The sequence below is a fragment of the Pocillopora damicornis genome, chromosome 10 (genome assembly GCF_964200805.1).
Source record: "Pocillopora damicornis chromosome 10, jaPocDami1.2, whole genome shotgun sequence".
Lineage (NCBI taxonomy): Eukaryota > Metazoa > Cnidaria > Anthozoa > Scleractinia > Pocilloporidae > Pocillopora > Pocillopora damicornis.
This window is the reverse complement of record NC_142679.1, coordinates 14122421-14146295: the sequence shown is the minus strand read 5'-3', so window position 1 is coordinate 14146295 and position 23875 is coordinate 14122421. Positions and strand designations below refer to the sequence as shown.

The 23875-nt window shown below is 38.1% G+C and overlaps 1 protein-coding gene and 1 pseudogene across 3 annotated transcripts; both read right to left on the bottom strand.

Moving 5' to 3' along the window:
* Positions 1-546: 546 nt before the first annotated feature.
* LOC149039039 (uncharacterized) lies at positions 547-1232 on the bottom strand (annotated as a pseudogene).
* Positions 1233-6345: 5113 nt separating this feature from the next.
* On the bottom strand, positions 6346-23409 carry LOC113664775 (uncharacterized). Of its 3 annotated transcripts, none has more exons than XM_089184137.1 (7): positions 23360-23409; positions 17756-17930; positions 15219-17630; positions 13018-13395; positions 8287-8375; positions 7674-7781; positions 6346-7380 (listed from the first exon to the last, which is right to left on the bottom strand). In XM_089184137.1, exons 2-7 carry the CDS (start codon positions 17820-17822, stop codon positions 7306-7308), a joined length of 3129 nt encoding a protein of 1042 aa, XP_089040263.1. In that variant the 5' UTR covers positions 17823-17930; positions 23360-23409; the 3' UTR covers positions 6346-7305. The 3 variants fall into 3 exon arrangements, with proteins under 3 accessions (XP_089040263.1, XP_089040264.1, XP_089040262.1); XM_089184138.1 differs by having other exon boundaries at positions 17759-17930; XM_089184136.1 differs by having other exon boundaries at positions 15219-17633; positions 23360-23403.
* Positions 23410-23875: the final 466 nt, after the last annotated feature.

Sequence of the window (23875 nt, the reverse complement as noted above, 5' to 3'; positions counted from 1 at the left end):
CAGGACGAAATAGCATGATTCCGTAATTTGAAAACATTGCGGAAACATGAAACTCTATGTTTCCGTTCTGTTTCCGCGCAGTGGAAACACGTTATTCACTTCTTCCTTGGACCTATAATGTTTCCGTTATGATTCCTGAACGGGAATATGACCACTTGTTTCCGCTGCATCTGCATCAATGGAATATTATCGTTGCCTGTTTCCGTTACGTTTCCTTGTACTGATTCAAATCGTCATTATCGTCAAGTAAAACATATATATAAAGTGCTGTACAATTCTTGCACCACGTTATCATGAAGTCTTGAACGTTCGAGGACGACAGAGGCGAATTGACGGGCCTTAGGTGCGTACGTTCGAAGGAATTATGTGAAGTCCAAGAAGCTTCGATGTTTTACACTGAGCCATGTGCATGTTAATTTTGAAGCTCTTTCTAAAACTTGCTCTGTGCTAAGCTTTTTAAGCAGCTGGGTCATTTGAGACAGCCTAGTCACTTAAACCAGTAATATTTTCTAATACTAGTTCTCTATTAAGAATTTTCCAGATGACTTAGAGAAGAATTGTCCTGCAAATAGGAGATACAATTAAATACTTTTGTCCAGAATGAAGTTAATCAGCATACAAGTACTTTTTATGAAGTCTTTTAACCGGCAACAATACTGAGGGTCCAGCTTCCTCAAAGTTTTTTAACCAGACAGAGAAAGGATTCCCATATCCAAAGTCTTGTTCGGATGGCCTAGGCCAATTCACAACAGCAAAGGTATGAAAAATTTGATTTCCTTCAATTTGCACACTGTGAACCATAAAGTAACGAATGACTCCAGGCCTCATCGTACCGGGATCAACAATTCTATCATTACCTTACCAACATACGAGATTGCAGTGGATCCATACTTCTCTCAACCAACTTATAGCGACTTAAACTTCTTATAAAGTGTAGCCAGCTTAAAACATGTTTCTGTTACCCTTATATACAAGGCGGAGTATACTGAACGCAATGCACTAAGTTCATCTCGGTCAAGACTTGCTAATTTGTAAGATTTAGTCCACACAGCCACCCTCCCAGCTAAGGGCCCAGATGAGGAAAACATTAGTTCAGGGAGTTGCCCAGTTTCTCCACAGACGACATTGGATTCAAGTTGTGCAGAACAGATTCTAAAGAAAATATCTCTGTATTCTTTAGGGAGAAAATACTGCATATTTGCAAGAGTTTCTGAAGTCATAAATTTCCGCATTATTTGAATTGCAACAGTTTAAATTTCAGTGTGAAATGATCCCAAAATACTCCTGTAACATTCACAGCTGAAGAGCCTAAAGCCATAAATGCTGTCATAGTTTTCCACACACTCCTTGAGGTGAAGATGAAGATGCATATTTGGTGAAATTGACAATTCACCATATATTTTCTCATACTCCTTGAGAAAATGAAGCAGTTAACATTAAGTCAGTTTTAGTAATGCAAGATTTGCAAAGTAGACGGCATGCTAAAACAAAAGATTGCCAGTAATGAAGCTGGTTTTTGGGGAGGATATCTGAAAACAGAAGAACAAAGCTTTTCCACTGAGCAACTGGGTAACCACTATAGTTTGACTTAATATTCCCAGGTAGTCTCCCTACATCAAATAAACAAGAGATATCTTCTCTTCTTTTTTTAATTGTTTCTATTCCGTCTTTTGTGATTATGTCATTTTCCATCCATTTAGAAAAAAAACTCTTGCATAAATCAAATTCATCATTCAATTCATTTAAAGAAATAAATGGGATAAAGAATCTGTGGTGCTGTGTGGGTGACGGGTATTACAAGATAATTTGGTTTCATAATATTTCAATTGAGTTTACATGACTTCAGTTAAACAGAGAGCTAAATGGAGGCAACATGACTCGAACTGACATGGCAACGAAGAAACGTGACCTACATTAGGATATTAGATCTATTTAATAAGAAAACCCTGGTAATTCTTGTCTCCGTGATTATTCTAAACATGTTTATACATACCTCCATGGACAAATCCTGTGAAAAATATTATAAAAGAAACTGAAAAAATGAAAGTTTGGTCATTAACACCAACGCACGTCTTAAGTACCTCGGCCCAAGAATCAGTTCTGTAACCAAGAGTTCAGGGTGCAATTATTTCCATTAATGAAATGGGTACCATACCTTAAAGGGCTTAAGGGTTAGGCCTATGGGCAGAGCCTAAAGATCCCCTATAAAGTTTCCTAGAGTAAGTTACTGACCGGGCAAGTTTTTCCCTCAATGACTTGCTTTTATTATCCTTTAGGTGTTTTTGAAAGTTCCACCCTTCCTTTAGCAAAACCTAAAGCACTCTCATTGATGAAAGCTAAAGGTAAGTCTAAAAGGTTGAAACCACAATTAAAATACTTAGGCGCCGCATCCTAAAGCTGGAGTGATAGTGCTTGGGAATAAAACTGCTGTGAGGAAATATTGCATCTAAATTGACCTGCTATAAAAAGCTTTCTTTTTGGACGTTTCAACTGATCACTTGCTCAATTGGGTAACACTAATAACCTGCTGTTAGGCTCTCTTTTTACTGGGGAGTGCAATAGCGTAGCGAAGGAGGAGTCGTGCCTCCCAGGATGATAATCATCGGTAATTTCAGATACATGGAATTTAGTTTTCATACAGCGTTTTTCTCTTTGATTGGATTTTTAAAATTCGCGTTATCAGTCTTGCAGGTCGTCTTTGACATGGCCAATTAGAAAATTAGAAAAGTGCCTTTTATTAACATACGGCTAAGTAAACAATTAATATGATTTTTAAAAAGATTAGTATTTGTGAGTTTTCTCTTCTCATCCCCTGACTGCTACAAAAGAAGGGGCACAAAACAAAGTCAGCTTTCCTAATCAACGTGTCTCATAATTTGATAAAATTTGCGTGGCATTTTTTTGCACGTTTTTATTTTTTATCTCGGTACCTACTTATTGTATGGTCTACGAAAAAACAGTTCAAATGGCTACGGTGATTCTCCTTGATACTTATCCGAAGCGATATCTATTTTTTATAACATTAAATTGATTTATATGACGGGCATGCAGTCATCTTAGCATTATCCATCTCCCTTATTAATTTGCAGACTGATTCTTTATTGCTCAAATGATAATGGGGTTTTCAAACAGGACTATTTGTCACGATGAGCATTAAAAGAATTGAAGCGTTTAAGTACTTCGATCAGCGCACATTCAACGAGCCAATGAAAGAGTTTTAGTTCTAGGGTAAAAAGCTTAATGTGTACACACACAAGGCTTATTGTTAACAAACTTTTATTAAGCTGACCGCAAGATGCACCGCTTTAAAAATGCAATGCTTGGAAGGAGTGCTTTCTTTTTTTTTGCCAATATTTCCTTCGTAAAAACTCTCGTTTGTCTCAGGTCAGAAGAAAAATTTACTCTCCAATCGATGCTGGTCTATGGTTCGCAAAAAATATCAAACCATGGGCAGCTGTCCAAAAATTCGATATCAGCAATCATTAACCACCGAGCTGCAATCTTCTCGGCAAAGTGGCTCATTATATGGGCTATTTGGATACGTACCCTAAGTGGCCTAATAACGTTCAAGACGGCTGAGAAACCTCAGCAAATTGTTGTGGTAAGGAGCATGACTTTGTTCTTCCTGTAACTCTTTGATGTGCAAACTGAAAAGAAGCAACTAAATTGCTGCTAGATTTCAGTGGCTAAGCGACTTGATGTGACTACAAGGCGACAGTTGTACGAGGTTACATGTCAGTTCCTTCTATGCTGGCTGCTAACTGTACAAATAGTTACGACATGACCTGATAGCTACATAGCTCCATCAGTACATGATCACCTGGTTGCCTAACCGTGTAGAATCGTTACTGCGTGACACCTGTACATCTGACTACAACTGAAGAGGGTTGAAAGGCTTCTGAGATACTAAACCACTCATACAAGAGACTTCTTTCTCACTTGGCTACTTGGCTGCCTGTTGCATGTTGCTACATGGATGCGAGGCTTCCGAGCTTCAAAGCTAACGTGCAGACTAGCACTTACAAACTTTTGAAAACTTGCAGCTCAGCTAAGTGGTAGCCCCAACCAGGCTACAAGGCAACTTCAGAATGGGCAAAGTGTACAATCTACGAACCACACCAACGAGAGGTTTGAGCATGTGAATAAGCTTTGCATGGTTTCGTCCTGTCGCGTTCTTTCTTTTAACGTTCGCAGTGAAAACAGGTTGGAAAACATGACGAAGATTGCTATTGGTCCTGTTTGTGGGAATGCTGATGGCACAAAGACAAACGTCTAAGTAACATAGAACCTGCAAAGTATTTTTGTCGAGAGGGCGGAATTATTCTTAGGAGTTATAGCTGACAGAGGAGTTATTCAATATTTGGAAAGAAGTGTGACATAGCAGCCTAAATGTGAGTGCATCTGGATAATCACAGAGTAATAATTTTAGTTTGTGTTCAGTTAAGGAAGGAAAGCGGTGGCACTTTCTCAACGCGCATATAACAGGCCCAGAATGTTTATTAGGACTCAGATGAAGAGTGAAGAAAATTATCGTAAGGAGTGATATTTTGTTTAGGACAAAATAGAAGCCAATCGCTCCGAAGTGTTGAACGGTTACAAGAGGTGGCTACCAAAAGAATCAGGCATTTTGGACGCTAAATAATTACTGTTACACTCAACCATTTAAGCCCTAAGAGTGACTAGCATGTAATTTCTCTCTACAATATCACTTCTGAATCGCACATTGAGGTCATGAGAATAAAGGAAATGATCAGCACCCCAGGAAATGTATAAAGAACAGTGTGGAGAATATGCATATTGATGCTCGGGTATGAGGGGTTAATGTGATGAAAAAAACAGAAACGACAATACGACAGATATCGTTAACAGAGATTTAATCAACGGTATAAATATGGGAAATGAATTCCGAGAATTTTCCACTGACCGATTCATAAAGACTGGCCGTTTGACAGAGGGCCGCTCAATGGAAGTTTGACTGTACAATACCAACTTATTACAAGTAGCCAACAGCCAAATAGTAAGGAGACCTCAGCTGAGATCAAAAGAGATGAAACGAAGTCACGAAGACAGGAACGTTCAATGACAAGACGTGAATTCCTTTGATAAAATCGGTCGTTGATTAATTTATAAGTGTTTTCACTGATTAATGAAACGCGAAATAAGGACAGATCAAGCCGGAATAGCGTCACAATACATAATAAGAGAATATAAATTTTTTCACTGAGTGTACTTTAATAAAACAAAAACCAGGAGAGCGGATGTAAATTCCATGACCCAGTTTAATCTTCTTGTTTATCATAACAGATGCAGTGTTACTGTGACACAACTTTTATTCCATAACACCAAGAACATGACGATGACTGTTTTGGTACTTGCTGTTGTTTATTAAGTGCACGAGTTTCTGTCTTTTATTGGTTTCCCAATGATTGATGAGTGTATCTGACTAATTTGTAAATAGGGACATGATGATGTAATGCTCTGCTGCGCTTGAAATATTAACTGGAAAAACGCAACATCATGACGTTTTTAGCGATAGAAGCCTATTACCAAGGGTGAAATAAGGTGGCGGAGAGTTATTTAAAATCCTAACACATCATGATAAGGCCGGAAGTTGAAAAATTTTGAGTATTTTATAGGTTTCGGAGGTCATTACCACTTCGTGTAACAAAGAATATCAAAAGTGCGAAACATTCCGAAATTTGCAAACAATGCCTCAGCATAGTCAGCTAACAGATACTAAAGCACTAAAAATAGTTGGCTAAACAGAAAGCTCTTCAACTATTCTTCCATCAGGAACAGAGATATGCAGAGAAACATGAGTGATGCGTCAACTCTCCCACCCGAGTTTTACAACGCCTTTGGAATCGATTCGGCTTCGTTTCAATCAGCCTTCCAAGATTCTGGTAACGAAATGTTTAGCTTAAGACCTGGTTGGTCATTAGGCTTTACTCATGCAGTGTTGACAACCTGTGATAAACCTAAAACAGTGGCTTCAGTTAGAGGGCATCCCCTAGAGGCAAGTGCTGCCGGTGAGTTGTGGAAAAAGTGAACTAAAGGGACACCTGTCACTGAAGAGTACTGCTGTGTACATAACTGCACCAACCCTAATTGTAAACCAACGAGTCCTCAAAAGGCAAGAGCAACAGTTTAATTATGCGTCTCGTATAAACCCTTTTCCACCCTCGCAAAGGCAACGAAATCCCACTACGACTGCCAAACCTCTGAGCAACGAATGACGAACAGTGTAACAAAATGCATGACAATTCACTCATGCATAGGAATCTTTGTTAGAGTTATTCCCCTGGGGAGGAAATCATGAGTCTCAAAAAAAAGAAAAAGACCCGATTGTTGCAAAATAGAAACTAATTTATTAGCGGTATTGAGACGAAAGCTCACAAAAATTGACCACTAAGCATATCAAAGAGTAAACTTGAAAAATTATCCTAGCCCTTTGGTTCATAGTTACTCACTAAGTTCTCTGCATCGTTAAGTTTGCGTTAAGTAACAAATATCTCCCGCTGCACAAGTACCTCTGAGGATGACCGACAAACAATTTCATTATTCATGCGAACGTACCGCTGTTCTTGATTCAAATTTCCTTTTTTGTCCTTGCTATTTTAGGTAGAATAACATCTTATAAAATCTTAGGAGATTTGCACGTGCGCCAAATTAGTCTAGCCTTTCCAGCTTTGCAGGTATCACTTCGTTGTCTTTGTAAGGTAAGAAGTACATGACATGTCAAAATGATGTACGAACAAAAAGTTCGTGACGCAGGTGAGAGTGTAATTGATCACTGGTTCTTTCAACACGTCAAGTTGACTTGATATCCAATCGCTCCGACGAAGGGCTAACGCTCGAAACGTCAGCTTTTTTACTCTTTACGGTGGCTAATTTACGTTTTCAACCCAGTTGTTAACACTAAATTACCTTTGATATCCGATCTGTTACCAAACGGTCCCACGGCATTGAGTTTATTTGTTTGTTAACTGGACAAATGTAAAATAATTCATGAAAAAAACTGTGTACATATTTTCAATGTCGGTTACACTTTCTAGATCCTTAAATCCCTCAAATGTTTGTCGTTTTTTTCTGAAATAGTATGTAACGAATTTATCGCACGTGAAGTTAAGTGATACCTCAGAGAAACAGAATTTTATTACCATCAACTTGGATAGCTTGAATATCTAAATTAAGGTCATTTTGTTATCAAACCAACTGTTAGGATGAGGCCACAGAGTTCTAAGAGGCATTTTAAACTGGCTGATCTTTTCGACCTCGTTGATGATTTTTTCTTTTTCATTAAATTTACAATGCACTGTCAAGCTGATATGCCTTGTTGTCAGATCCAAGTACTTTGTCGTACATTGGAGACGTATAGCTCTGTAAAACAAAGATACCAAGATCAGTGAGGCGAGGAAAAAATTAATGGAAATGTCTTAGAGACCATCCATTTTTTATTGTCGGGAAGGGGGGAAGGAATGTGGTTACGTAACAATAAAATCTACCTAATCCCCTTTCCTAAGGCTCTGTAGCATTCTAATGACCCTCCCCACCCCCCTCTCATTGGCAGTCAATTTTCTACGTTCTCCCATTTAAACTCTGTTAGCAACAGATGACACCCTTCGTTACCCCTACAAAACAATGTAAGCTCCAAAAGACACTGGTCGACAAACCTGCGACTGAGCCCTCAAGCCATTATGCCCGTTTCCCATTAGTTGCCAGTCTCCATCAAGGGCATACAATTCCTTCTTTTCACCCTGTTTAGCGTTTCTGTATTTCACCTGTTCAAATAGAGAAGAGTCAATGAAAAGAACGCTCAAGCAACTCTTAAGAAGCAAACTACACCGCCTGTGTGCCTTGCTGTATTTGTTGGTATGACCCTTCTTGACAATTTTCAGTCGTTGACATGATAGAAATATGTCGGAGCCACGCCGTACACCATCATTTTCCTACAACCAACCCATTGTGATAATAAAAATTTTCGCGCCTAAGAAACGAATTGAAAGTTCACATTTTTTCCCACCACTTTTCTCTCAAATGCCTTTCGCCGCTCCCTTACCTCACCAGTATAAATGACGCTACAGTAAAGCTCTCAATCATTTGATTTCGATTGAGTTTACAAATTGTCACCAAGAACTTAGACCAGCCAATTAAATGTATGCAATCGAAACAGGGTGTACATGTGTATCTGTTGCCGAGCACACCAAATTCGATCCTTCCATGGTTGGTAGTTTTGATGATTAAATACGCATTGCAAAAATGCAAAGAAATTAACTGAATACTCACTGCCAAAACGCCAATAGCCACCAATAGAAAAAAGACAATTGTTGCAGCTGCGATTAGCACGATCTCCCAGTCCTTGATTGTCGATTTTTCTGTAAAAAGAAAGTGAGAGAGAGAGCCCTGAGAACAGGAGATCTTATCATAACTGAAGATGGTACAAAACATCATCCAGATTTAGTCACATCTGTGGGCTGGGTTTTTTCGAAAGTCAGCTTTGATCCAGATTTCTTAAAAGAGTAGATCGGCTCTGAAACACATTTCTTGTTTTATGATTCAGCGGTAAGCTTCTTGCGCCGCAGATCAATCGGTTGCGTAAACAGAATAAGAAAGATAGTTCAGTTCGTTATTTCAGTTCGTTATTCCAGTTCGTTATTTCAGTTCGTTATTCCAGTTCGTTATTTCAGTTCGTTATTTCAGTTCGTTATTTCAGTTCGTTATTTCAGTTCGTTATTTCAGTTCGTTATTTCAGTTCGTTATTTCAGTTCGTTATTTCAGTTCGTTATTTCAGTTCGTTATTTCACCACATATCTCAAACACTGAATATTGCAGAAATTCTGCATCCTCTCATTTACTAGATGTTGCAGAAATTCACTCATGGCGTGATGGATACAGGAATATAACGGTCTTTCTCTAACCAGTCAAAACAGATGCCACAAATATTCTGTCAATTAACTTTCAACAGAAATTATGTACCTAAAATAGCACACGGCTTAATGCCACATGTTAAAATTTAGAATATTGAAATGTTAAGAAAGTAAGCAATACAACGTACAGTTCAAGTCACATAACTTTATTTTATGATCAGATACAAAAACTGAATGAAAAATATCACTAATTCACTAAAATTGAAGTTAAATATATATCGAATAAGCGACCTTGACCATTTATCGTTATCTAATCGCTCTAATTTATCTTTATCCAATCGCTCTGAGGAAGGGCAAACTCTCGAAACGTCAGCCTTTAAACTCTTTACGGTGGCCAATTTATGTAATCAACTCAATTGGTAACTCTAAATTACATTTATCGTTACGCTGCGTTACTATTGAAGTTCGCGCTACCGGTCATAGTAACTGTTTAGATCGCGTGGAAACAATAAGGTAGGTGCTTTGAAATGCGTATATATTGTACACTTCTGACCTCTTATTAACCTTGAAATTTGAAAAGTTATCGACACCGAATTGACTGCATGTGATACTTTGTATTCAGGTGTTTTTTACTTTACCTTCCATTTCTAACTTACCTTCTTAATCTGGAACTATTTCTCCATAAATGAAAGATCCTGCATTCAAAGAATTGTTTGAGTCATCGAAGTCAACCCACTGATCTTCATTGGGAAGTCTTTCCTCTGGTGGTGATTACATACACCGGCGTAAAAATCAACATGGCTCGTAGAACTGGGAAATGTTTTCCGGTGTACTCACCATCATCAGTTCAAACATTTTTGTTCGAAGGATACAAGTTAACTCCACCCAGAGTCTGACAGGAGCGCTTAGCAAACAAAACTGGCAAAAGCCCAATTCTACGATTATTGATATATTATGAGCGGATGTTGGCGGTTTGTAAAACAGTAGGTTGAAGTGACTTTAGTCCCTCATTGGTGAATTTGCACAGTGCACAGCTTACGAGTTCTAATCGAAATACAAAACCTTTGTTCTCCGAATGGAGACTTCATATCTTTGACTATGCGCGCTACACCTGTGAAGTTAACCATAACTGAGTGCATGCCCAATGTGCCGCCAGTGTAGTTATGGCCTGCCGGGATGGCTGTGACTAAAAGTAGGACGGGGACGTGAGGACTGGGACTCAGGAAATGGGACTTGGAGACGTGGGACGCGGGACGAGACTCGGGGACGTGATGAACAAGCCTGATTTTTGCGCTGAGTTTGTGAAGTATAATTATAAAGATCGAGAAGAAAACACGGCTACTTACCAGGAAAGTCCTCCATAGCTGCCCACGACGTTTTTAACAGTTTCAAGACCCCTTGCGTTGAAACTATTCTGTACCCAGAGTTCCCCGAGTCTCACGTCCTCGAGTCTCACGTCCCCGAGTCTCACGTCCCCGAGTCTCACGTCCCCGAGTCTCACGTCCCCGATTCTCACGTCCCCGAGTCTCACGTCCCCGAGTCTCACGTCCCCGAGTCTCACGTCCTCGAGTCTCACGTCCCCGAGTCTCACGTCCGCGAGTCTCACGTTCCCGAGTCTCACATCCCCGAGTTCCACGTCCCAGTTCTAATTTTAGTCACAGCCCGCCAGAACGAAGAAAAATATATCGGTTTCCTCAGTACAGTAAAGAAAAAAAGCTCAAATTTCAGATTTAAAAGGTATAGCGTTGACAAGGTCGTATAGTTGCGAGGCATTTCGAACAGTTAACGAGCAGGAGAAAGAATCAAGGAAGCTTCTAAGTTGATTAGATTAGTACTCACGGGAAAATGCCAAATTCTTAATTGATTTGAAGGTGTGGAAAACTCAGACGCTGCCGCTCTTCTCTTCTCCCTAAATTTTATCACAAGCGAGGAAATATTGAGAAGACACGAGTTCGGTGATACATAAGTCTGTCAGCTTTGAAAAAAAAAAGATAGCCCTTGAACTAACTCACATCTGATTCGCGTCCGTTAAATTTTTCGTGCGCCAGATGCCTCCGAAAGATAAAGGGAATGGGAGCATTGGAAGTATGGTTCAGTAAAATAATATAATCAGGAGCTGCGTATCTTTAATGAACAGGAACAAGAGTTGACCATTTCACCAAAAATAATCGGCGCCGAATCTTTGCAAGAGTCAACACATTCCTTTGCTGGACCCTCTGGAGAATCACCTCCTGAGAGGAAACTTAAAGGTATGAATAAATTGGTGCATCATCAAGGGTTTATACGTTACGCGTGATGAAGGCCAAAGTTAAGATGTGACACGTGAATTTTACTGAAAGGTTCACGTTATTCGTGAATTTACGAAACTGTGTGAGGCCTGAACTTTACTTGAACCCTGAATTTTTTTTTTTTCCTCACAGCGTGAAAAACTTAAGATTTCCCTGAAACCATGCACACAAGAGGAGAGGTTAAATTTTCCCTTTTATATCCGTGACACGTGAACTGATTTTTCGAAAATTCGTCGTAGACCTGCAATATCTTACCGGTCCTCTCTCATCTCGAATTAGTTCCAACGATTTCACTAAAGGAGTACGTTTTAATTTCCTTCAGTAAACCCACGGTTATACGAAAGGTTCAGTAAAGCTAAACTTCAGTAAAACATTATCTGCACAAAAGCCAAGTTAGCCTTGCTATATCAAGACCTGTTCAAATCATAGTCAAGATAGTGTTGATGAATTCATAAATCCCGTTTTGAAAATTTTCATGTGATGTAACTTCTCTTTCTTTTAATTTTTCAGATCCATACATACAGAAGGAGACCTTACAAACCCCTGTAACTATACAATGTTCTGTTTCAAGGCAAATGACACCTAGACATCTACGTGTGAGTAGTGAAAGAGTAATTTTCTTGGATGCTATTGGATCAACAGTATTGCATCATCTTGTGAACGGAAGGAAGAGGAGTCAAAACTCTTAAATCTTGTATAGTCAGTTGAAATGAAAATTACTGAACGGGTAACTTCGTGGAAAAAAATTTATCTCATACGAATTATTGACGATACTGTCACTCGGCGATTGTGATGTAAATTCGGCTATAAATGTCCTTATTCCAAGGTAGTCTAATTTTAAATTTGTTTAAAAAAATAAACGGATCATCCTATTCTGCAACAGATGAGCTCTTTATGCCAAGAATTTCTGCAGCATTGGACGTCAAGGCGTGCAGAAGTTTTGTAGCACTGGACGTCAAGGCGTGCAGAATTTCTGCAACACTGGACGTCAAGGCGTGCGGAATTTTTGTACGCTTAGGCTGTCAAACCTTGCAGAATTTCTGCAGCATTATACGCCATGCCATGGAGAATTTCTGCAGCATTAGACGCCATACCATGAAGAATTTCTGCAGCATTGGACGTCAAACTATGGAGAATTTCTACAGAATTGGACGCCATACCACGGAGAATTTCTACAGCATTAGACGTCAAACCTTGCAGAATTTCTGCATTACAGTTCGTAATATCATGTCAAATAAAATTGAAAAGAAAACCGCCTAAACATATTAAAGGTTAAAATCAAAGGCTTTATCGTTTCATTTAAACGAGCAGAGCATTACATGCACTTTGACCAGATTTAACAACCAACGCAGTTAAAAATTGAATATTTGTATGAGTAAAATGCACCTACGTTTAACTTTCCGTGGAATTATACAAAATGTTGCTCTTTTGAAGCAACACATTTTTCTTAATCCGTGAAAACTGAAGCATTTTGCTTTTATTGCATAGGAGAGATTTCGGTGTTTTTTGCCTAAATAGCCAACATTTCACAGTGTCTGGAAAATAGTACGATACTTTGTGGAATCGACATGAAAAATATGCCTAAAAGGTCCATTTTTCACGGAAAATGCTATTTTGGAAAACACAAAATAGTTTGGAAGGCGGTTTGAGTGGAAATATATTCCTTGGATGGAAATGTTCCTCAAAAGTATACATGTCATAAAGATAGGTTCTAGCCAGAAATGTGATAATCTTCATTTCGAGTTAGTGTAGTTAAACGGATAAGGTAGCGGATACTTTAATGCGTGTCAAATTACCCTGAATTTCGTTGAAGGGTAACAGCACAAAAGCAACATAAAAAATAAAAAGACGCTGTAAGTTACCTTTGATTGCAGTTGGTGCTGCTGTCGTCGGTGCTGCTGTCGTCTGAACAACCTGCTTCGTTACGGTTATATCTCCTGTCAGCGTCAATCCCAGAGCGTTTGTGCCATTACCTTCTCTAAGAGCTTGCACGATGTTGCCATCGGTCACATTTGAGGTTGTTGGAAAGAGCAATTCATAGTCAACGCCAACACTTCCTTTGAAAAAACGTTTGTAAATAATTTTTATTAAATCTGGAAATTTCTTTTTGAAAAATGGTTTTAATTTCAAGTCCAAATCTGCAATGAAGGCAAGAGATTCGTTTGAGTTGATGTCATCATATTCCTCTTTATAATCTTGATCCAGTTTCATTGTACAGGCAAATGTTTGGGTAGGCGTCTCTGTATAAAAAAGATCAACAATAATATATCAACATATTGAAACAATAAAAAGTCTCTGAAGGTCTGCAATATCGAGAGATCGATTGTGACTAAGAATGAGCCTGTTCTTTACTATCTGAAAAAAAAAAACCAAAGCGTGGTTTCGTCGGAGAAGAGATTCAGATTGTTCCTCTGGAACTGCGTTGTATAATGAAGGAATTCGTTGATTTGAAAAAAAACTATCAAAATGAGTTTCTCAATAGACCCGCAGCAGAAACGGATAAAGATAAGAACAATAAAAAGATCGTCAATCTTGCCAATCCAACTGACAATGAAGACGCAGCAAACAAGAAGTATGATGATGAAAACAGAAACAATCGATTTATTCTCTTTTTTGTCAAAATATGCAAAACAAAATTTCTCATTGAGACATTCATCTAAGAAAAAGCAATCATGCTGGTATTATACCGACAAAACTCATACAGTGAAGTACTTATCAAAATAAATTTTGTGCCACTGCTTTCGATCAATTAGGATTGTACAACCGTGCAACACAAAACAGAAAATTTCACGAACACCTAGAAAAACAATGAAAGACACTTTTTCTCTGTCTCTAATGACAGAGTATTTGATCTCCCTTTCAAATTTTCCTCTTCTTTTCCGCATCGTCTCTGTTTTGCTATCTTGAATCAAAACAGATGATCCTTGAAACGAGCGAATAACATGCTTAATAATATCCTTTGATTGGAAATAGAATCTGGTGGATTTCTCTGTCAAGAGAGTCAGGGTATTTAACGATTGGTGGAGCAAAAACAGAGAGACAAAAAAAAAGAGAAGATTTTTGGATTTATCATATTGATTTTGAAGGAGGAGTAAGGTATGTTAAAAAAAAATGGACTTTGATCCGAAAACATACCCAACAGCTCCTGGGAGATGAAAAATTATCAGCTGTCATTGGGTGAAAGAGATTGACAACGATTCAACCGTCGATGCTTCTTCTTTCTGGTTCAGTGATGAAAAACCTATCAACTTTTCTGCAACCACTACAACAGAGGCAGAGTTCGTGTAGGGGAGTTACACAAATCAACCTTGATTTCCAGGTTAAATTCGTGATTTGCCTTTAAAATCAAGGTTAATTTAGAGAAAACGTCAGAACCCGCTTTTTCTCACCACTACGCGCACACATGTATTACTTCCTACTTAGCGGTACTTCGCTGGAACGATATATTACTGGAACGTGAGGTGTCATACAGGCCCATATCTGATTTGCAGGTTGTCCCTTCAAACGCTGAAGTACATTACATTTGAACGTTTTACCATTTTCTGAGCAAGTTCCATCGTTTTCGCATGAGTTTGGATTACAGCACTTATTTCTAAAGGTGAAGACGCGAATAATTCAGTCGGGATTAAGATGGAATGTTTTCGTATATGTGTTAGACATATGTTGTCTTCATCGGTATAACTAAATACAAAATACATTTCCACGTTTCAAATCAAATCAGTGCCCATAATTGCTAAGCTTTCGCTAACTTTTCAAAGAAGTAAACGTAATGTCGCTTACTGACATTGTCTTCATCAAGGTAAGGATATGATCGATGATATCCTTCAATGCGGCTACACTATTTAAACACTTCAAAATAAGAGAAATGTGAGCTAAATTTAAAAAAAGAACTAATAAAACAAGTGACACATACGGAGAAAATTCATTTGCCTCACTCAAATTCAATCAGATATTTTTTGCTTTTTCGCAAAAGTAGAAATGGTTCGTAAGTTAAAAGTTTCGTTATGAACATCTTACTCTTCTCACAGTTTCTTCCAAAATCTACAAGCATTTCATCACTTACTTTCGGAGCTGGTTGGTGATGACATCTCAGGCATCATTGATGATATGTCACTTGCAGATGGGGATGACATCACACGCATCATTGATGACATGTCACTTGCAGATGAGGATGGCACCGTATGCATCATTGACGAATTGTCACTTGCAGATGGGGATACACTTGTAGATGGCGATGGAATCATATGCTTCACTGATGAATCGTCACTTGAAGATGGGGATGACATCGTATGCACCACTGATGTTTTGTCACTTGCAGATGGGGATACACTTGTAGATGACGATGGAATCATATGCATCATTGATGAATCGTCACTTGAAGATGGGGATGAAATCGTATGCACCACTGATGTTTTGTCACTTGCAGATGGGGATACACTTGTAGATGACGATGGAATCGTATGCATCAGTGATGAATCGTCACTTGAAGATGGGGATGACATCGTATGCACCACTGATGTTTTGTCACTTGCAGATAGGGATGATCTTTTATGCACCATTGATGACATGTCACTTGCAGATGAGGATGGTATCATATGCATCATTGACGAATTGTCACTTGCAGATGGGGATACACTTGTAGATGACGATGGAATCATATGCTTCACTGATGAATCGTCACTTGAAGATGGGGATGACATCGTATGCACCACTGATGTTTTGTCACTTGCAGATGGGGATACACTTGTAGATGACGATGGAATCATATGCATCATTGATGAATCGTCACTTGAAGATGGGGATGACATCGTATGCACCACTGATGTTTTGTCACTTGCAGATGGGGATACACTTGTAGATGACGATGGAATCATATGCATCATTGATGAATCGTCACTTGAAGATGGGGATGACATCGTATGCACCACTGATGTTTTGTCACTTGCAGATAGGGATGATCTTTTATGCACCATTGATGACATGTCACTTGCAGATGAGGATGGTATCATATGCATCATTGACGAATTGTCACTTGCAGATGGGGATACACTTGTAGATGACGATGGAATCATATGCTTCATTGATGAATCGTCACTTGAAGATGGGGATGACATCGTATGCACCACTGATGTTTTGTCACTTGCAGATGGGGATACACTTGTAGATGACGATGGAATCATATGCATCATTGATGAATCGTCACTTGAAGATGGGGATGACATCGTATGCACCACTGATGTTTTGTCACTTGCAGATAGGGATGATCTTTTATGCACCATTGATGACATGTCACTTGCAGATGAGGATGGTATCATATGCATCATTGACGAATTGTCACTTGCAGATGGGGATACACTTGTAGATGACGATGGAATCATATGCTTCATTGATGAATCGTCACTTGAAGATGGGGATGACATCGTATGCACCACTGATGTTTTGTCACTTGCAGATGGGGATACACTTGTAGATGACGATGGAATCATATGCATCATTGATGAATCGTCACTTGAAGATGGGGATGACATCGTATGCACCACTGATGTTTTGTCACTTGCAGATAGGGATGATCTTTTATGCACCATTGATGACATGTCACTTGCAGATGAGGATGGTATCATATGCATCATTGACGAATTGTCACTTGCAGATGGGGATACACTTATAGATGACGATGGAATCATATGCTTCATTGATGAATCGTCACTTGAAGATGGGGATGACATCGTATGCACCACTGATGTTTTGTCACTTGCAGATAGGGATACACTTGTAGATGACGATGGAATCATATGCATCATTGATGAATCGTCACTTGAAGATGGGGATGACATCGTATGCACCACTGATGTTTTGTCACTTGCAGATAGGGATGATACTATATGCACCATTGATGACATGTCACTTGCAGATGAGGATGGTATCATATAAATCATTGACGAATTGTCACTTGCAGATGGGGATACACTTGTAGATGATGATGGTATCATATGCATCATTGATGAATTGTCACTTGCAGGTGGTGATGGTATCGTATGCACCACTGATGTCTCGTCACTTGCAGATGGGGATGACATTATATGCATCATTGATGAATCGTCACTTGCTGTTTGGGATGGCGTCATATGCACAATTGACGACATATTACTTGCAGATTGTGATGGCATCATATGTGTCATTGATGACATGTCGCTTGCGGATGGAGATAGCATCATTTGCATCGTTGATGACACGTCAATTGCTGTTGGGCATGAAATCATATGCACTACTGATGTCACGTTACTTGCAGATTGTGATGACGTCACATGCACCATTGATGACATGTTACTTGCAGATTGTGATGACATCATTTGCATCATTGATGACACGTCACTTCCTGTTGGGCATGACATTATATACACCATTTTTGTCATGTCACTTGCAGATTGTGATGGCAACTTGGATGAGGATGGCGTCATTGTTGTATTGGCAAATCCTGCTGATACAGATTCAACATTTTAATCGCATGAAAAATTTTATATCTCAAATATATTTAGTTGCGCCAACCTTCCAACAAATAACTACATTTAAGTTCATAATCCTCAGTATGTATCGACTTACTACCCGGTAGTGTGAGCAGGATGCATACAACAAGAGCAACACATTTCTTCTTAAAACGCTGAGCCATTTTGTCATGTCACGGTGGAAAGAGAGCCAAATGCTGTCGATGATTAGCTGAATTTCCTCCTATAATGGTCTGTGTGATATCAGTTCGTGGCTGGCAAAAGCTTGTGTGCTAAGGGAGAAAAAGATCCATTAAAATGTTAATAAAATAACACGACCCTAAGGAGGATAATGTCCGATTGTTTTCTGTTGCGTGACCTCAATATTTCTGTAAAATCTAATATCACTAGTAATGCCTTTTTTTCCTATTTTTCTGCAATCGTTTGGAAAAAGCCTCATGGTTTCTTTAGGTTTCCACTCCATAAATTTTATTTAACTTAGCTAATTACGCTTCCTTATAAATTTTTATCGTACCTTGGCAAAGAAATAAATAGAAAATGAATAGATGAATAAAAATCATGTTATAAGACAAAACAGCTTTTATTTTTCGAGATATTTTTCGACATAAGTCATGGCATCTTCGGTTGCCAATGCTCGTGTAACAATTTGAAATTAACTTTAGAAATACGTGAACTACTATGATAAAATATAAAACGAATTATGAAAATATAACGGAAGTACATTTTAAATATTAAATAAAACTCTACTTAGGAGAGAAAAAATGCAAAAAATGACAACAACGCTGGACCGTGTGGTTTTGTGTTTTCTGTCAGACAAGTTATCTATATATACACGTGTATAACTGATGTAAACAATAATTGTTAAAAGATATGACATATATATTGTTATTTTATGATTCACATCTTTTCTTTTGTTATTCAACAACCTTTATTTAACTTATAACCCCGTTGAATATTAACCAACTGAAAGTCCGGGGAGGGCTTAATAATGTAGCAGGGAAGAGCGGCGCTGATGAGTTGAATTTGATTGTAAATGAGGGATTTATCTGTACAAATCCCTCGTTTCAGAGATTTGTACAAATAAATTCCTGAAGCGAAGGATTTATTAGAATTTCTACAAATTAATCCCTCATTAATTATTTACTTTCCAATTACTCAATTGAACCTTGCTATTCCTGAGAACATCAAATTCTTCCCCTTGACAAATTGCGGCCTAAATTTCCGACAATAATGTCATCTGCAAATGTACTTCACTAAAAACAATATAGAGAGAAAATACACGTTTCTTTTCAATTAAGTTTCCGGTCTTTCCGTCCATCCTTGATGCTTTCCTCAGTCACTACTTGCTTTAATTCTTCCGCACACGAATTTCGTGGCGCAGGCTCATCGCTAGCTACTAGGCCGTCTAAATTGAATCAATACTAAAATTGTGTTGCAATATTTCTTCCGGAAAACTATTTTGAGTAAGAAAAAGCTCCTCGTCGCTATACATGCCGTCCATAATGACAGCACAAAAACAAGACATTTGTGGGTCAATCGGGGAGTCAATGAGCTCTAATATTTGGAAAACATTCGAACACATTTACCGAAAAACTAGTGAACAAGAAAAAACATCAAACAATAGAACACATGAACAAAAAACAAAGAAAATGCAATGCTAAGTCCCTCGTGGACTCGCCAGAATTTCAAAGTACAAAAAAGTCTAGCGCTTGTCACGGAGTAACTCGCAACTTTTCAGAGTCCTGTGAGGAACGCACACATCAGGTTGCTTTCATTGTATCTCCTTTGATCCGACGTAGGTGTGACCGTACGAATTAGCCGGTGTTTGGCCCCTTAAAGAAAAGATCGTTATCTAAAAATCCCTCATGAATAATATCATGAAATTAGTCAAATAAATACCTCGAACGTCGGATACTAGGAGATCTAATACTATTAAAAAACAATAAAATTTTGTTGAAAAATTAGAATTCAGCACAGGCTGGATAAACAGAATTCTTAGAAAAAGAAATGTGTACTAATGAAAAAGCTTAGCAAACTTTTTTAACAATGCCTTCCAGTACCTATACAGCGTGTAGTAAAGTCTTTTGAAGTAGTCATAATCCCAGTTTCATAAATTGAAAACACAAGCACAAGCAGATTTCCTCTAAACCTATAGTTTAAGCCTGTGATGACTTTGAAATTTTGATTCCCCCCTCAAAAGGAAAACAAATAAACTTCATGTTTATATATATTTAGTTTAGGTTAGTGAGGTAAAATTGAGTCAAACATTCAAGACGTAAAACGACGGGTACAAGAAATGCTTACAACTAATTTTTAAGGTTACCCTACCTGGAACAATCACCTTCATGTAAAAATTAGACCAGGTTTGTACTGATGATGCTCAACAGAACTATCCGTGGTAAGAGGACAGGCTTTCCTTTCTTCATTTAAAGAAATAATGATGTTATCATCTTCCCGCAAGCTCAGTGGAAAGTGAGAGTGAATGAGACTGATAGTGACTATGTTATTTGAATAAATATCCAGAGCCAGGATAAAAAGTCAGACATGGTCTGCAAAACTCTCTTATTTTAATTTTTTAACCAATTAAGCTCAAGCTTTACGTTCTTGCTTTGTGATTATGTGGATGCCAATTACTGGTAATTTAACTTTCATGCATCAAAATACAAAAAATTTTTCTCTTAATCTATATGCCCTAAACATTACAGGGGAGGAGGCAGGTCAAATTAAAAATATGAATTAAAATAAGAGGGCCCCCATTAATTTCAGTCCTAATTAAAGGAGGATCCTTGTTTTTCCACATTCCCACCCTTTTAAACGCACATATCTTATGACCAATTCCTAATTTCGATGTTCAGTTTGGGTAAGACCATTGGTAAGAAACACCATGCATTAATGAAAGCTTGAGCTAGTGTATAATATTACATGTTGCAGTATGGTAACTTACACAGCAAAATTATATAATCAAGTCCAAACAAATTAAAGGAAGTCAGGTTATTGACTCGCCTGCTTCAACTTTTGAGGGCTTAAGGTACAGAGAATAGATATGGTAAACAGCAACAATTAATACAAAGTTGATAGTTTGAAAACTAAAAGATATACATTTCAATCATCAGACCCTATGCATCCTAGCAAAAGAAGGGTCATTTACCACCATAACTTCTCCCAGATGTTAATGCCTACAGGAGCTCATTTATTTTTGTCTCTAGGAGGTACTGTATTTACAATAGTTCTGCCAACACAAATGCATTTTTCTAATGTTATCTCACAGTACATGACTGTACAGGTCAAGTGGAAGGTTCCTGCATGGAGACTAACATTTCAGTTACCTCAGCAAACTGTAATCATCAGAACTGCAAGCCAAGGTGTATTTACCAAGTGCTCAAGTTTCCAAATTAGTCATCTAATTCTTACAATGGAGTTCAATCTCTCTCAAAGTCACGGAGCGACTACATAACGTTCACACATTTCGTACATGCAAATAATATTTTATGAGATCTAGGATCGACATGGTTGCCGCGACAAAAAAAATGAGTCGATGAATATAAATTTACACTGACTAGATAAAGTCATAAATCAAGTAATCAAATGAAAAAGTAAAATATAAATTGTTGGAGAAGATACTATCAGCAAGCAAATTTCACTCCAAGATTATACCATGATTACGGTCTTAAGAAGTTGGAGAGGCGTAAAGAGTGATTTCTTAAATTTTTCATTTTATTATTTGATGAGCGTTGTTTGTTCTACTCCCAATCTTACAAAGGAATTATAGAGATTCTAAGTAAATTTACCCTGCCTCGACTTTGATTATTCTGGTTATCAATAAATCCTCATCCAATAATTTTTTGAAAATACTTCAGTCTATGATCATGATGCAAAAAAGCCTCTTTGCTAATGAATTAAGTAACCCTTTTTCTTTCCACGTCAACAGTATCCAGTGATATTGATCGGTAAAGAGGAATGAATGAAATTCACGATTTTCACTGAGAAATTTTCCGGGTCTTTTCATGTTTTTGTATGTTACCTATGCATACGGGAAAGGTTGGAGACTGTCTCTTCCTCCCTGGCTGCGAGCCTCAATTCCGACGGCCCATTGAATCGTGATGGAGACAACAGAGCTAACAGAGCGAAACATTCTTCTCTAATTCACTCAGCGAGTTAATCTGGAGTGAAAGCCAAATGTTTTGGTTTCGGTGTTAATGAATAAACTCATTTTGGAAAGATGGTCCGATATGCTCAATGAAGAAGTAATGTAGAATAAGCGTGGCTGCCAACACGGTATAGTTGTTATTACGCAACAAGTGACCGGTTTGTCTGATACTATTGTCCCTTTATATTTCAATTGAAAGCTAGTGTCTTCGCGCGTAATAACTGTCAGGTTGGATAATAGTGTTAGAACTATTTTTAAATCGTAAGTGGTCTCTTTGTTAAGCGCAAATTAACAAGAAGCTGTTTAAGAATAACATGACGTTTCTGGAAAGCACCATTTACCGTTATAACGAAGGAAAAAAACGAAAGTGAAAAAAGGAGCCAAAATGTATAAAAACGGACAAATGTCTTGATACTGAAAGATTACCTTTATTTATTCGGAAGAGGTACTGATCTCAAGCTTAGTTCCTATTAACGAGCTGACAAGTCATTTGAAACTGACGTGAAGCTTAATAAATGCACTGCACGTTCGTTCTGCGGTTAGCTTCGCAAACTTATGTGTACAAGCTGAAACAATTCGACAGGAAAATAGTTCATTCCAGTTTCTTTCTATCTATCCTTGTTATGTCTGCGGAATTTCTTTAATGTTTATTTACCCTAGAAAGATGCGACGAAAGACGTTTCAAAATGAACCTAACGTAAGAACCCACGAATTCGTCACACATTTTTAAAATTCTCTCTTGAAAAAAGTTCCGCGCCGGTCAAACGACAGCGGCTGAGATGTGAACCTATTTTGGTAGATTCTCGATCACTTCTCCATCGATATTTTGTTTGTTTGTTTCCAAGAGGTCAGTTTCTGAGGAATTTGATCTATTTTCTGTCGTATAACATCACTACCGTTGCAGTAAAACCTAACAGATGACTCAGCTCAAGTAAAAACAAGCACTCCCTTAAAGAAAACAGGTCACTTATCTAAAATATAGAGCTAAATTTCCACACTTCCTTACTCAATTAGATTTTAACTTAAGAACTGAGTCATAAAAGAAGCCAACCATGACTGTTACCGCAGAAACATATTCTTAAGCCGTCAACAAGAAACTTTTTGCCTTTTTTCTAAAAATGGTTTAGTGGATGATAGGAAAACTGGAAGATTAAAAGTGTTTTCTTTCTTCGTCTGGCACCACCAGTCGTAATTGTTTTTTTTTTCGTTAAGTCACGATAATATTATGCAGATTTTTTCTACGTAAGTCGGACAAAGTCCTTATGGCGCAACATCATCTTAAACAGCTTTGAATGTAGTAAAAATTAATATTGTATTAGAAATAAAGGTACGAATGGTATGAAAGCTTAGAAAAGCCGCCTTGATCACTTGATGGAAATTGACGACGTTGGCCTACTATAAGACATCAGTAGCTGATACGTGAGTTACCCAATCTTATCTGATTTCTCTCACTACTGATCAAACACGTAAGTGCCATTAGTCGAAAGTTAGGTATTATAAAATATATCTTGTTACGATAAAATAACAAGAGACTTTCAAAGACGAAGACCCTACCTTGCTGACCCGTCTTTAGACACTCGAAAATTCGAATGAGGAATGAAAATGAGCAAGGGTCAATGTAAATATACGTCAAATAAACTTATTAATGCGGAAAAAGGAAGTGTTTTGACTTAATAAAACCCTTAAGGGTTTCTTCTGTTTTGAATGTGTTCTGACTAATATTCCGCGACTGAAAATGTACGCTAAAAGCCTAGACTGTCAAGAAGAGTTTTTCAGTAAGAAAGAATAAAATATGTATGGTCCATCACGAATCACGAACCGCGTGCTTCTCATCCTCCGCCTTCCTTCTGTATTTTGCTTTCACCGACAGCAATTAAAATAAGGTTAATAAGAGGACCACCTCCGCTATGAAAGATTCCTTCATAATTAACAATGGAATGATAGCATGAAAGTGAATGTGAAATATGCCACGCAGAGCTTAGACAAAGACGGACTGTTTTTGTTTTGCTTGATCAGAGATTGTTCTAGAAATTGTTCCGGATCGCGCGAGTGAGAGCCCTCAAGTAGCTA